Consider the following 14,562-nt stretch of genomic DNA (forward strand, 5'->3'; position numbering starts at 1 on the left):
TACACAGGTATCTAATAAAAATGTATTGATGCAGGACACAGATTTATGCTAGGTCTTGAAGCCTTCATCAGACTTCAGTAAGTAGACGTGAAGAACAGCTTATCTCCAACATCATGAGCAGCTTAAGTAAAATTATAAAAGTGTGTGTATTAGTTTCCTATCACTGCTGTAACAATCTAGCACAAACCTAGAAGCTTAAAATAACACATATTTATTATCTTAGAGTTCTGTAATTTATAAGTCTGATATGACCATCACTAGACTAAAAATAAGGTGTCGTCAGGGCTGTGTTTCTTGCCAGAAGCTCTAGGGGAGAATCAATTTTCTTGCCTTCTCAGAGTCTAGAAGCCACCCACATTCCTTCACTCATGGCCATTGTCAGAAATGGTGGATAGAGTCCTTCTCATGTAGAATCACTTTGCTTTTCTTCTGTAGTCACATTTCCCTCTCACTCCCCTCTTCTGACTCCCTTTCCCACTTTTAAGAATCCTTGTGATTACCTTGGGCTCACCTGAATAATCCAGAATAATACCTCCATTTCAAGATCAGCCAATTTGCAACTTTAACTCATTAACCAACCAACCAACCAAAAAAAAAAAAAAAAACCCACTGCCGTCGAGTCAATTCCTTAATTACCCTTTGCCTAATATTCACCTAATATGTGAGTATGTTAGGTAACATGGCAAAGGTAATTAAGGTTCATAATGAGCTAATGGATTAGGATGTGGAATATGTGAATATGTCCTATATTTGGGGTGCCATTATTCTGCCTACAACAGTGGGAGAAGACCATATTAAGAGTGGTGAATAGATTGGGTTTCGTATAAAGAAACATAAAGCACATGGGAAGAATGTAATGGTAGATACAATGGAAATGAGAGAACTCAGAGCCTTTGGAAGCTTTGGGGCATGAAGAGATATTATTTGATCTTGTTATAAAGAAGATAACCCTGGCAGCAACATGGAGGAGGGGTTGGAGGAAGCATCTAACCAGAGGTTGGAAGACCAAGTAGATGATCCAAGAGCCCAGGTGGTTACTAATGAACATATGTGGTGAGTATGTGAAGGAAATGCCAGGGATGAAAATACTGTAATGGGAGAACAGACAAGATTTTGACAACTATCACAGCTCTGGAGGGGGAAATTGAGAAGTCTAAGATCACTCGCATTTCAAATGTGAGAAAAAAAACTGATTCTATTATCAGACTTTGGGAGCATAGTAGATGTTACAGAATGGCAGGAGGTGGTTGGGATAAGAACAAAGGTAGATTTACTTGAAGCTAGAGGAGCTGAGAAGATCAGCCAGGAAGACTAGATGAAGTGTGAAAATAAATAGTCAAGGATCGACCTTCGAAGACTGCCTCCATTTAACACGTGAGCAAAGGAAGAAAATAGGGGAAAAGGCTGAGGGAGAATCAAGGAAGACTAGGTACAAGGGGCTTCCAAAAACAAAAAAAACAGTGAAAAATGAAAGCTGCAGAAATGTTGAGCAGAAGTATAATGACCCACAAATCCAGAACACTGCAAATTATGTAGGCACCTCAGCGTAGAAGTAATTCAGCTTTACCAAGGTTTTTTTGTTTGTTTGTTTTGTTTTTTCCCTGTAGGTGAAAGTATTATCATACACCACAAACAAACACAGGTATAACCACTGGCGTGGGAATCATTAGTCAACTACCTTCTAATAAATCAGTGTAAGATTAAGAATCTGCAAATGATTGTGGGCAAGCTGTCATCAAAACATGATTAAAAAACAACTCTCGTTGCACATTTTCTACAGGTCAATCACCATTTATGCACTTTACATTTAATTAAATAAACAAAGGCTTTTGGAGCACAGACAACATCCAGACATTATTATAGGTGCTGGTGAGTGTATCAACAATCAAACAAAGACAGTTGACTTCAGAAGTTTCCATTCTCTTGGATCTAGTACACACAACAACTGTAAGACATATTCTACTAACATGTTTTATAGAAGAGTTACCCGAAGCAGATGTTATTCCTAAAGCAGGTATTATTGCCCAACTTGCCTGTGATGGTAGATGTAAGAGGTGGAATGGGAGCAAAAGCAGGTCGTTTGACTTCAGAGCCCTCATCCTAACCACTGTAGGTACTGCCTCTTCCAGTATTTTGGTACTGCCATCAGTACACATTTAGAAAAAAATGAGACATAACAGACTTTTTTTGGTTAAGGTTTATATTTCTATATGAGCTTTAGCGGCTTTCCAGATTTATATACATACTTATATTTGCCTTCGTATTTTCTCTCTTTTAATTTTTTCAAAAGTCTGGTAGCTAAACCAATAGAAGCAAATGCATCCTGGGAGTCAGCAAGCAGCAGCACAGAGGAGGGGGTGTGCTATGTGGTAGAAATAGATAGAATGTCAATTGTAGGAAGACAGTCAGGTGAAGACAGGACAGACATGCAAAGCCAACTAGAAATCCTTTCAACCTCTACCTGTACAAGTCGTCGTCCTGTCAGGACGAAAACGTCTGTAAAGATACGGATCCAACCTCTACTCAATCCAAAGAAGCATTGGAAGTATAGTGTTGTAAAGTTAAGAGGGCAAAACGTTCTACGTCTTATGAAAGACCAAACAATTAAAAAAATCCATCTGAGCTAGCTACACCCCTACAGATGGTTATAACTGTGTGAGGAAAGACTAAGGAATTAAGTTCCAATATTATTTAAAGCTGGGGTTGGAGCTATAAGACTTTTTAAAACTCTGGAGTAGCTACTTTATAACAACTATCGATGACGCAATGTCTTTGGCAATAATCAAGTTGTTTGTTCCAGCCTATTTTAATCAATAATTCACCCATGCTACAACAGGGACCTCATCTTCCTTGGTGTGACATTTTCTTTCCTTGTTGAATGAAAGTACAATTTAATTCTAGGGAAATTAAGAATTAAGTGCTGAAATAAGGAAGTCAATCAGTCCCTGCATATTACTTTATTTTTCATTAAATTTAAGAATAATTTAAGAATACTCTGGTATAATTGGTATTTTAAATCCATCCTTTGTCTTAAGAGAATTTGCAACAGTAGGCTATCCAAGAGATCACTTGTATCATTCAAGTTTGCACACTTGAAAGACTTTTAAAGCTACAATTTTAAGTTGATAGTTACAAGCAGATTTTTTGTAATTTGTGAACAGTATTGTAACATGAAGAATTAAGATACATTACATTTATAACTTTAATTTATGAGATTTACAAGTGTTATTTAAGCACATGGGAGTTTATTTCTTAATCAGACAATTGAAGTATTTAAAAAGAAAACCGAATATGTTAAATTTATAAGTGCAGTTTAAAATATTTAAGTGATTTAATTAACTAGGTTATGAAAAAAAACCCTTTAAAAGTTGCTAGATTTAGGAAAAGAATAATTAAATTTGTAAATTAAATTTAAAGGCTTAAGAACTGAGGTTTTGAATTTCGTTTTAATTAAATTGATTATTAATACCCAAAACCAAACCAAACAAAAAACCAAAACTGTTGCCATCAAGTTGATTCTGACTCATAGTGACCCTATAGGACAGAACAGAACTTCCACGTAGGGTTTCTAAGGGGCACCTGATGGATTCGAACTGCCGACCTTTTGGTTAAACAGGCAAACGCCCAACCACTGCAACCAAAAAAAAAAACAAATCCATTGCCATCAAGTCAATTCCGACTCACAGCAACCCTTTAGAATAGAGTAGAACTGCACCATTGAGTTTCCAAGGAGTGCCTGGCAGATTCGCGCTGCCGACCTTTTAGTTAGTAGCAGTAGCACTTAACCAAAAAGCTCACGCAGATATCATGCAACCACCTGGAATGTCTGTTTCCTCATCTATTATGAAAGAACTGGATTAAAGAACCTCTAAAACCTTTTCCAGCTCCTCTTAACATCTGAAGGTCTGTGTCCAGCCTGCTGGGCAGAGTTTGTTAGTTTATACATTGTTGATCATATTTACAGTCATCTACAAAGGGCAGCAAGGTCTAATCACAATTCTTATCATGGCGCCACGGGTGTGACCTTCAGCAAGTTGTTTCTCATGTACTGTTACATGACCTCTCCCCCATGAAGTGGACTCCCCAGCACCTGGCTCCCTGGGGTGCCATGAGGAGTAATGAAGCAGGGCTTATAAACTGCCTAACTACAAGGTGTGCTTGAAACAGCTTTCTTTCCTCTTGCTTGTTCCCGTAATGCTAAAAGGCATGTTGTGAACAATGTTCAAAGGGTAGGAAGGATGCACCTCTTTTCCAGCTGGAATGGAATTGCTGTTATTATGTGTTACGATCCATTAATGGTCCTGTATATTGGATTTTTTCAACTCCTCCAGGTGATGAATGGGCTCTCCACCACTGCACACAGCTCCGCTTTGCTCATGGCACCTTTCCAGGTGCAATCCTGAATAGTCTTCTTCCATCAAAGCATAGAAATAGGACATTATGAATACAAGCAATGCAGAAGTGTGAGATAGAAGCTCAGCAGACGGGGAGCTCCAAGATAGAAAGTTCCCAGCTCATCTCCAGGCACAACAGCACTACAGAATTTGCCCACAAATATCCTTCATCTCTACCCAGCTTGCGCGTCACCACTCCTGTCAAAGATTACCACACACTGTGACTTTTGGCTAACCAGCCACGGCAATAACTCACCATTTCGAAAATACTGTAGTTTCTGTTTAGGGGTCTGGGGTCTCAGAGCCGCCATGTCTCATGCTGAAAACACAGTGTCACGTGTAACAATCCCAAGCAGAAGAATCTAATCTGCTTCATTTGCCTAAATGCAAAGGTGAGATAATTAAAACGTAAAGATCTGCTTCTGAGATATCAGGAACGTCATTCTGACCACATTTAAACATTCCTGTTTTGCTTCTGAAATAAAATAGACCACTGAATGACCACAGTTAGAAAAATGTAGATATAGTGATTCACCATTGTTGATGGGGAGGACAAGCAAGCCTTTGCAATGTATTGAAGTAAAGGGCTGAGTGACTCAAATTAGCCAGAGGGGCATATGAACAGGCTAGAGCAAGAAAAAAACAGCCAAAAAGAAGAAGATAAGGAAAATTGCCTCCAATATGTGAGCGAAGGCTTCACGCAGCCTGCAAACATTTAAGGAACTCTGCACCTCATTCTAAACAAAGGGAAAAAGATGCAGAGGTGATAAATAAAACAACCCCTCCAAAATCAATGAATAAAAATTAATTGGCATTGTGGTTTAGCACTGTAGCCATTGCATTTCCTTGGTTTAAACCTTATCTCCTCATGGGATTTTAAGTAATTTGATGAAGCCATGTGTATTTCATGGGCTTTGTGGTCCTGGTGTCATTTCCTGCTAACAAGTTCAGGCTTTGCATTTCACGTGGCAGCATCTGGAACATTTCCTGATGAGGAGTTTGTTTCAACCTACATTTCCAGGAGGAATTTTGAGTTGCTCCACTCTGTTGTCTCTCCAGCTGTCAAGAAAGTCTCCCTGGGGAGAGTATAACCTCTTCTAGGGAAAGCAAGCCTCAGGAAGATAGTGAAAAGGGGAATGTTTCTCCTCTGTGGCTCAGAAAGCAGCAGAGCCAGTATTTGCCAGCTCACTGGCCAATTAGGAATCTTTCAACTTTTCTGGAAGTGAATATAATTTGAAAATCCAGGTTTTACAAGCAAATTTAGGGTTTGTGCATTCAAGGGAGAGGTTATTTTTCTGCTCCATTCCTCCCAAAATTGCAAATCATTCGGGGACGGGCTCTCTCGCTTAGACAGCTGGCAGACACTCACTTGTCACTCCTGTCACTTCCAGTGTTGGGGAGTTCTGTATGGACTGAATCGTAGATGACGGGGCCCTCCAGTTCAGCAACATTTGTCTAAAGACCACGGTGGATCTAAAAATACTTAATGAGCAATGGTCACGCAAATGTGTGTTAGTTCTAGAAGGGCTGTCCAATGGCATAAGATCAAGCTAAAAATATATGCTACAACTTGTTAGAAATCAAAACAGAAGGCTCATTAGTGCAATAAGAAAGTTCCAGATATGAAATTAGATGCTTTCCCATTTGACAGTTAGTACAAGTGGACGCCACCCTCACCCACATCTAAGCTGCATTTAAAAAAAAAAAAAAGAACGAAAGGGGGGAAGAAAGGAAAGGACTGAAAGAGGGAGGGAAGAAGGAAAGAGAAGGCAAGAAAGAAAAGGAAAGATAATATTTGCCTCCACCTAATCTGATGAATAATGCATTGGTGAAGGTGACAGGCTTGTAAAGATGGTGCTAGAGAGTGGGGGCCATGCATCTTCTTAATTTTTCCCTAACACATGCCACGACCTTCAGCTTTGTGACTGGAACATTTGGCCTCAAATGTCAAAAGGCTTGCGCAGTCAGCCCAGCAAATTCGGTGATGTTTTATTGGATTCAGCACAAATTTCAGAATTAACGTGTGCTTAAGCAGTTATACTTCCATAACATTTCAGCCTGAAAGAAAAATGGGGCCAAAGATCTAAAAATTAAAATGTTATTAGCCTGGTTTCCTTGTTATTGGCAACACTATCATTTCTGGTTAGAGGCTTAGGACTGCTGCTTGCAGGTCTCCAGAATCACCGAGCTGACTGAGACAACTCCACGTGCGTGAATGCGACAGCCGCTCTTCGACACTAAGGAACCAAATGGTGTTATCCACAGGGAACCAGGTCTACTTGTAAAATCAGATAGATTAGTCTCTCCAAGAGCTAGGAAAATGAGTTATTAATACATCAATCAATAACTTCAAATGAGATATTCCATCAGCTCGTGGGCTTTCTGAAGTATTTCCCCCCCCACACACACACGTAAGGGAGTAGAGCCAAAAGCGGGAGCGGGGAGATGGAGGAGCCACAGAAAACTCAGGAGGGGGTGGTTTTTAAACGTAGGTAATCAAAACGCTGTTTATTTGGACAATAGGAAATTACAGAAAAATCTATAAAATCGGAAGTTTGCATGAGGTACCTTGGCCTTCAAAAGGGTACTGGCACTCTAGCTTTCCTTCTCGAGCACCTCTCTGAACCTGGATGTTTACCAACCATTTTCTATATCACTGGGCTCTGGTCTAGGTGCACCTATTTTCATCCATCTGGAAGTGTCGCGTGATTTAAGATCGGTGTCTTGGTTTTCCTTTGTGGCATAAGGGTGTGCTTTCCATGCCAGCTTTGTTCTCTTATTTGTTTTCCTTTAGATGCTATTAATTAGAGATGCTGTGTTGCAGTGAAGAGGGACTGAATCCCACGGTCAACAGGTCAGTGCTGGTGGCCTTGGGAAATGGTAGCACTATTCCTACTACCAATTGTGGTGAGCTTTCAGGGCAAGCAACTGACAGGGTCAATAACCACCATTAGCAGTGCTCTGCTGTGGAGTGTATCCTGGAGATCATTTGTGCTCAATTACAGAACTCATGGCTGGGTTCATTGCAAGGCAGGGAAAGGTATCGTTAGGCATTTCTGTGCCAGAAAACACAGTCTCCCCATGAGGGAAGTAAGTTTTATCATCTGTACAAAGAGGGTTACCCTGGGTAATCTCCAAGGTCCTGCCCAAACATTCTGTGCTTGCGAGAGGGGAGGGAGTTGTTTGGCTGCCATATCACTACAGTGCAGAGCAGTCAGCAATGCTCTTCAACAATCAACCACCATAGAATCAACTCCAAGCCCACTATTGAGTTAATCAACTAATGAAGCTTCACAGAGTTTTCACAGGACTGTGATGGTTAATGTCATGTGTCAACTTGGCTAGGCTATGACTTTCAGTGGTTTGGCAGATACTATGTAATCACTTTACATTTTTGTGATCTGATGTGAGCAGCCAATCAGTTAAAAGAGTTTCCTTGAGGGTGGAGCCTACCTCCAGTATATAAATAGATGTTCTGGCAAAGCTCTCTCCCCCGGTCCTGCACAATTCTAGTTGCCTGACCTCCAGTTTTGGGGCTTGAGCCAGCAGAAGCCTTCAGCCTGACGCCACACGTGTAGGCTTTGGATTTGCCAGCCCCCCGCAACTACGTAAGCTAGCAGAAGCCTTCAGCCTCTCCCTGATACGTGGATTTGGGACTTACCAGCCCCCACAACTGTGAAAACAATTTCCTTGAAGTAAATACCCCTCTACACTTATACATGTGCTTCACCGCTTTTGCTCTTCTGCAGAACCCAGACTAAGACAAGATGCTGCATGCTTTACTACCAAGTTGAATAGATCGTTGGAAAAATCACTTGCCAACCTTTCAAAAGATTCTTGGATCATTTGGGATTGTACAGAAATCCCAAAGGCATAGTGCTGTTTTAATAAACTCCTTGATTCAAACATAATCACTGTGCTCTTTTGGACATGGGTTAGGCACTGGGAATAAGAGAATAAATAAGACTTAGTCAGTGACCTCAAGCAAATTTTTCCCACTGGATTCCCAAAATGCTCAGGGGATGAGTATCCTGAAAACTCATAAAGAGAGCAGAGAACAGCCCTCAGGTATGCCCCTTCCCCACAGGTTTGGGGCATTAAAGCACCATTCCAATCTTTCTCCAACTCACCCTCTCAGAATAAGACTCCATATCCCAGACGAAAAGCAAGAACGCATTCCAAAAACTTAAACGACTCATTCAAAATGAGAACACTTGGTTTTATCACAGCAGAAACTGATAAGTTATTGTATCTATTAGACCTATAAAATTACAGGCTTGTTACCTTGGGAAAGATAAATGGTAGATAAGAATCAGCAATACTTACAGAAATTTAGATCCTGGCCTTGCCATTATGTTGAGACTGAGAGGAAAAAAGTATAACGGTACTTGGTGGTCAATTAAAAGTTTACCAGTCTTTACACTGGGAGTACTATCTAATCTGAGGCTTGGAGAAAACTATAAAACCTCATGAGACCAAAGAACCTTTTCAATTATGTCTGGAACCAGGAATATCAGTTAATTATTTTTTAATATTTTAAACGTCAAGCAAATGAAATATAGAGAAACAGAAAGGAAAGGAGGAAGTATTATATATGCCAGGCACTTTACAGGCTCTCTAATATTAAAACAACCCTAATTAGAGGTAGATATTATCCCCCTTTCACAGCAGAGGAAACAAAGACTCGGTCGGAGGCAATAAGAAATTCGCCTATGGAAATACGTCAGCAAATTCCTGAGCCAAGAATCAAAAGCTTTGTCTAAAAGCACTACAAGTAAAAATAGGTGGAAGCATTTCGTGCCTTGCATAGATTATAGCTGCAAAGAAAGTTGAAGCAAGACCCATGTTTAGTGGGTGTGAACTTACAAAAAAAAAAAAAAAAAAAAACCTAACCCATTGCTGTCCAGTTGATTTCAACTCATGGTGACCCTACAGAGCCAGTAGAACTGTCCCATAGGGTTTCCAAGGTTGTACTCTTTACAGAAGGAGCCGTGGTAACCCAGTGGTTAAGTGCCCAGCTGCTAACAGAAAGGCTGGCGGTTCAAAACCATCAGATGCTCGAAGGAAGAAAGACGTGGCAGTCTGCTTCAATAAAGACTACAGCCTTGAAAACCCTATGCGACAGTTCTACTCTGTCCAGTAGGGTTGTTGTGAGTCGGAATCTACTCGATGGCAATAACCAAAACCCACTGCCATTGAATTGATTCCAACTCATAGCAACCCTATAGGACAGAGTAGAACTGTCCCATAGTTCCCAAGGAGTGCCTGGTGGATTTGAACTGCCAACCTCCTGGTTAGCAGCCATAGCTCTTAACCACTAAGCCACCAGTGTTTCCTCGATGGCAATGGGTGGGTGTAATCTTTACGGAAGCCATATCTTTCTCCCATCAACCTTTCATTTAGCAGCCGAACACTTAACCACTGTGCCACCAGGGCTCCTTCCTATCCTAGTAGAGTGGTCCGATACCCACCCCATAAATCCCATTTCCCATGTCCTTTTCTAACAAGCCATAAAATATCATTGAAAAGTGCAGCATTTAGGGCGTAGATTCCTATGTAATGAAGTGAGGTGCCATTGGATTTAACAAACATTCTGACAGGTAAGGTCAATTACATCAATAACTCTTTCTCCCATAGCCCGCTGTGGTCAGGCGGGTCCTGCCTCACCTGACACATTTTTATTTTAAGCAAAGTGATGTTGTGACAAGCCACCCTGAAATACAAGCTTTCTGGGAAAGCATTACTCCCTCCATTCTTACCCTGTTTTAAGGACACAACGCTAAATTTTAGGTAGAAGGAAGGATTTGCAATTGAACTCTAAGCTGCTTGGGCACCCACAAACAGGAGTTAATTTCACCCCAACAAATCTAATTGTTGTGACTTCTTGTCTCCTATACAGAAGTAGATCTCAGAGTGTGGTCCCCTTAGTCAGCAGCAGCAGCATCACCCAGGAACTGGTAAGAAATGTAAATCTTGGCTCTACCCCAGACACAGACTCACAAATTCAGGGCGTGGGACTCAGCGGTCAGTGTTTTAACACGCTCTCCAGGTGATTCTGATACACACTGAAAACTGAGAACCACTGACCTAAAGAGAACAAGAGTCTAGTAAGCCAGGTTCTCAATTAGAGGGGAAGAATCAGAAGCTCCATCTGAATATTACTGCTAGGGAATGTTCTAATGACAATTCTTTCCAAAACGTGGGGTCAGAAATGAGCTTGTCTCTTTTGAAGAATGGGTTCTCTTACTTAAAAAACAGAACAAACAAACCAAACCTTAAATCATGTAGGCCATTCAGTTTATCTTGACTGCTAGGAAGTACCATCTCTATGTGCCTGCTGTTTTGTATACTTTTTTCACAACTGCCACTCTGCACTTTTTACATGGTATGAGAATATCCACTTTAAGTTTAAAAAGTTTATTTTTACAGATGAATATTATGGTCACCAAAGTCAAAAAGTTTTTAATACTTCATAAAATGTGCTTACTTCATATTTGAAAACAGACTGAATTAAGTGGATAGATAGAGTAACCCATTGCCATTCGGTCGATTCCGACTCCGTGACCCTACAGGACAGAGTAGAACTGCCAACCTGTTGTTTTAACAGTTGAGCTTTTCACCACTGTGCCTTCTATATTGCATATTATATGTATATATAATTTTGAGCAGTGTTTCGTTCTGTTGTACATTGTGTCATTACGAGTTGGAATGCACTCAACGGCACCTAACAACAACATAGTTTTGATATATATAATTTTCATGCACACACATATAGATCAAAATTACATAGTAAATTTCACAAACAAAAATTCTCTAGACTCTAAAAAGACTGTATAAGACTGTCAACTTCATGAGAGCAAAAAGTAACCCTTATTCATGAATGTGCTCAATAAATGTTTCTTGGATGATGGAATGAAATCCATGACAGGAGGGGTGTGTGTGTGTGTGTGTGTGTTTCCTTTGCCTTATAAAGGAGTTCTAGAGAACTCTTCTCAAGAGTCAGTTAAAAAAAAAAAAAAAAGCTGCCAAACGACAAACAATTCTTCAGCAGGAACTACTGAGCCTCTTTAGCTAGATGAAGAGATTGCCTGTACCGGCTGGTTCTCTTTTCCTTGTGTGTTCCTGTTCATGATCTCCTTTCTGCTCTTGAGTGCCCCTCTCTCAGCTGAAGAGGTCTGAGAACCACTACAGCAACAATCACGGCCACGGGTTCTCCTTTCCTTTCTACTCGTGTTCCATTCAACGTGAAGAAAGTGAGGCGAAAGAGGGGAAGTTTGTTAAGGGCATATGTGATAGATCACATGGTACATCACAACCCAAGGATTCAAAGATCCAAGTTCAATGTGCAATTAAATACGCTGGCTATGAAAAAGAAATGGGTTCAGTATTAATATTGTTCTAATAGGCTTTCATGTATCTCCCAAGGCTGTATTTTCCTGCCATTAGCAGAAATAGGTGTGTGGGGGGGTGGGGGATGGTTTAGAAAAAAAACAAAGCCAGCCCCTTCTACTGAGTGTGGGCAGGAGGTTAGTTTTACACTCCAGCTAAAAGTAAGCTGAGGAACGTCCTGGTAGGCAGAAGAGTGGGTGGGTGGCAGATGTCTCACTCTGCAGTTTAGGAATACACATTTGAAAGTAGAGTCCTGAATATGCTACCCTCTTGAGATATAAAGCAGGAAAGAGGCCTGCAAGGAGGAAAACCAGACAAAAAAAAAAAAAAGAACTAGGCCAAACAGCAATTAGGAGAAGAAATTAAGTGAGAAAATGCCAGAGGCCTTTATTTTCTGTTTCCTGTTCTCCCACACAAATTTAAAACTCAGTGTTAAAGAATCAGAACTACATTCTTCTTTGACTTGTTCTTAATTGTTTACAGAACTGGGTAGCCCAGATGGCCCCAGGACATCCCTCCAATCATAATCATCTACATTTGGGGGGCCAGGGGCTGCCGGAAGTTTGAACTTCCATATGTAATACTACAGACTTCTGCGTTAACTCTGCCTTAGACTTCTTTTTTAGAACATCTGTTTTTCAAAGCTCTCAAAACACAACACATGTGCTTCATAAATCATAAATCTGCATTCGGATGGAGATGGTGCACAGGATGGGCTCCACTGGTAATGACTGAAAAAGACCCCTGGAATTCTGGGATAAGAATCCAGTGTTCTCATTTACAGAAAATGTTATTAGTGACAGGAACAGAAATTCAAACATAAAAATGCAATTTCACCCTTATGTCACTCACTGAGGTCAGTAATTAAACAGATTTCCTCCCTTTCCAATGAAGACATACAGAATTCAAAAAAGACACCATGGGTATTCTACTGATCTTGAATAAGTGTTAGAGGCAGAAGGCTGCAGGACAAATGCATTATTTAATTTTCCACTATCACACGCTAAACAGCTTTTTTGGACTCTAGACATCAATTTGTTCCAATACTAAAGGGCCCAGTGGTAAAAAGATATGAAAATATTCAAAGTAAACAAATGCCTCCTGAAACTCTTGGATCAGAATACTAATGCTTCCATCTGAAAAGGCCGTAAGTCTGTTATCCTTCCATTAGAAACCTTTCACACAAGTCCATTTGGACAATAAATACGTGCAGCTCATGGAGAGGTAGTCAGTAACATCCATTTATTTTTCTGTGTAATGCCCTTCTTTGTCTGCCTATCTTGTGGAAATTCACCAGCAATACTGTTTTTGTGCTTCAAATCATAAGGAATTCAAAGACAGATAATACCATGTCTCTTTTTAGCCAACTCTGGGTGGTAACTAGGATAGCATCATACATGCTTAGGTGCCTGATAAAAGTTCGTTAACAAAAGATATGAGAATTCTTTTTTACACACACACACAGAAATTCTAAATAATTCAGTTAATAGATTGGCATGGTGCACTTGTGATTCACAATATTGGTTCACAGACCAAGGCATCAGATATTTATTAAGTGGTTAGTATGTGCCAAGCACTGGGCACTGTGCTTTGAACCAGACAGGAGCTGCCCTGTCCATTAAGACCTCATAGAGAGAGAAGTAATGTCTATAAGTCTTTAATTAAATAAATGTATTAAATTACCACTCATTGTCCAAGGGTGGGGTCAGGGGAAGGAGGCTCACAGGAAGTATTAAGGGCTTCCCAAAAGGAAGATCGACTATAGGTTTGCCCCCAAGCAGGAGGACACTATCTCATCATAGGGATTTCAAATTACTTCTCTCAATATCAATGTGCACAACTATGTGAATTTGGGGACAGGACTCAGCAACAGAAAGCTCAACAACACCAAGAGAGAGAACTACAGGTAATTTCAGCCACAAGGGCAAACTGAAATCTCTCTATATTCAGTGATTTTTATTAAAGAGGCATTCTGCTAGGGCCCAGAGAAGAATACAGAATGAACCAGAAGGACAACCCCGTATACCGTTCAAGAACGTGAAGAGATTAAAACTCCAGGACAATCCTTCTTGGGTTGGAGCCTTAGCTCAACCACCTACTTGCTGTGAGACCTTCGGCAAGTCACCTAATCTCTCTACGATTCCATTTCTTCGTTTATAAAATGGAGCTAATAATAGTGTCTACCACTTTATACAGTTGTAAGGACTAAATGTCTGAATACATATTGTTGTTAAGTGCCCTCAAGTCAGTTCCGACTCATAGGGACCCTGTGTACTACAGAACAAAACACTGCCAGTTCCTGCACCATCCTCTCAATCATTGCTGTTTGAGCCCATTGTTTCAGCCACTGTGTCAATCCACCTCATTGAAGGTCTTCTTTTTTGTTGATTTCCCTACTTTACCAAGAATGATGTCCTTCTCCAGGGACTGGTCCCTCCCAATAACATGTTCAAAGTACATGAGATGAAGGTTCACCATTGTTGTTTCTAAGGAGCATTCTAGCTGTCCTTCTTCCAAGACAGATTTGTTCTTTCTTCTGGAAGTACATGGTATACTCAATTTTCTTTACCAACACCATAATTCAAAGGCGTCAATTTTTCTTCAGTCTTCTTTATTCATCGTCCAGTTTTGCAGGCATGAGGTGATTGAAAATATTAGGGTTTAGCTTAAAATTGTGCTTGGCACACAATGGGTATTTCATAAGTAAACCAAAAAAAACAAACTCAGTGCCGTCGAGTCGATTCCGACTCATAGCGACCCTATAAGTATTTGTTAATAA

General features: G+C 40.4%; 1 protein-coding gene across 9 annotated transcripts in view; it reads right to left on the reverse strand.

Moving 5' to 3' along the window:
• The window catches only part of UNC5D (unc-5 netrin receptor D), a 630,356-nt gene that overhangs the window by 371,921 nt on the left and 243,873 nt on the right, over window positions 1–14,562 (reverse strand). The window contains exon 2 of one of the 9 annotated variants that reach the window (XM_049865155.1): window positions 4,651–4,774. The exons of 7 other annotated variants lie outside the window; for them this stretch is intronic. In XM_049865155.1, coding sequence (XP_049721112.1) covers window positions 4,651–4,705 — 55 coding nt within the window. In that variant the 5' untranslated portion in view covers window positions 4,706–4,774. Of the gene's footprint in view, window positions 1–4,650; window positions 4,775–14,562 lie in introns of those variants that run through there. One more of the 9 variants, XM_049865159.1, reaches the window with a different exon arrangement.

This window comes from Elephas maximus, chromosome 22 (assembly GCF_024166365.1).
Source record: "Elephas maximus indicus isolate mEleMax1 chromosome 22, mEleMax1 primary haplotype, whole genome shotgun sequence".
Lineage (NCBI taxonomy): Eukaryota > Metazoa > Chordata > Mammalia > Proboscidea > Elephantidae > Elephas > Elephas maximus.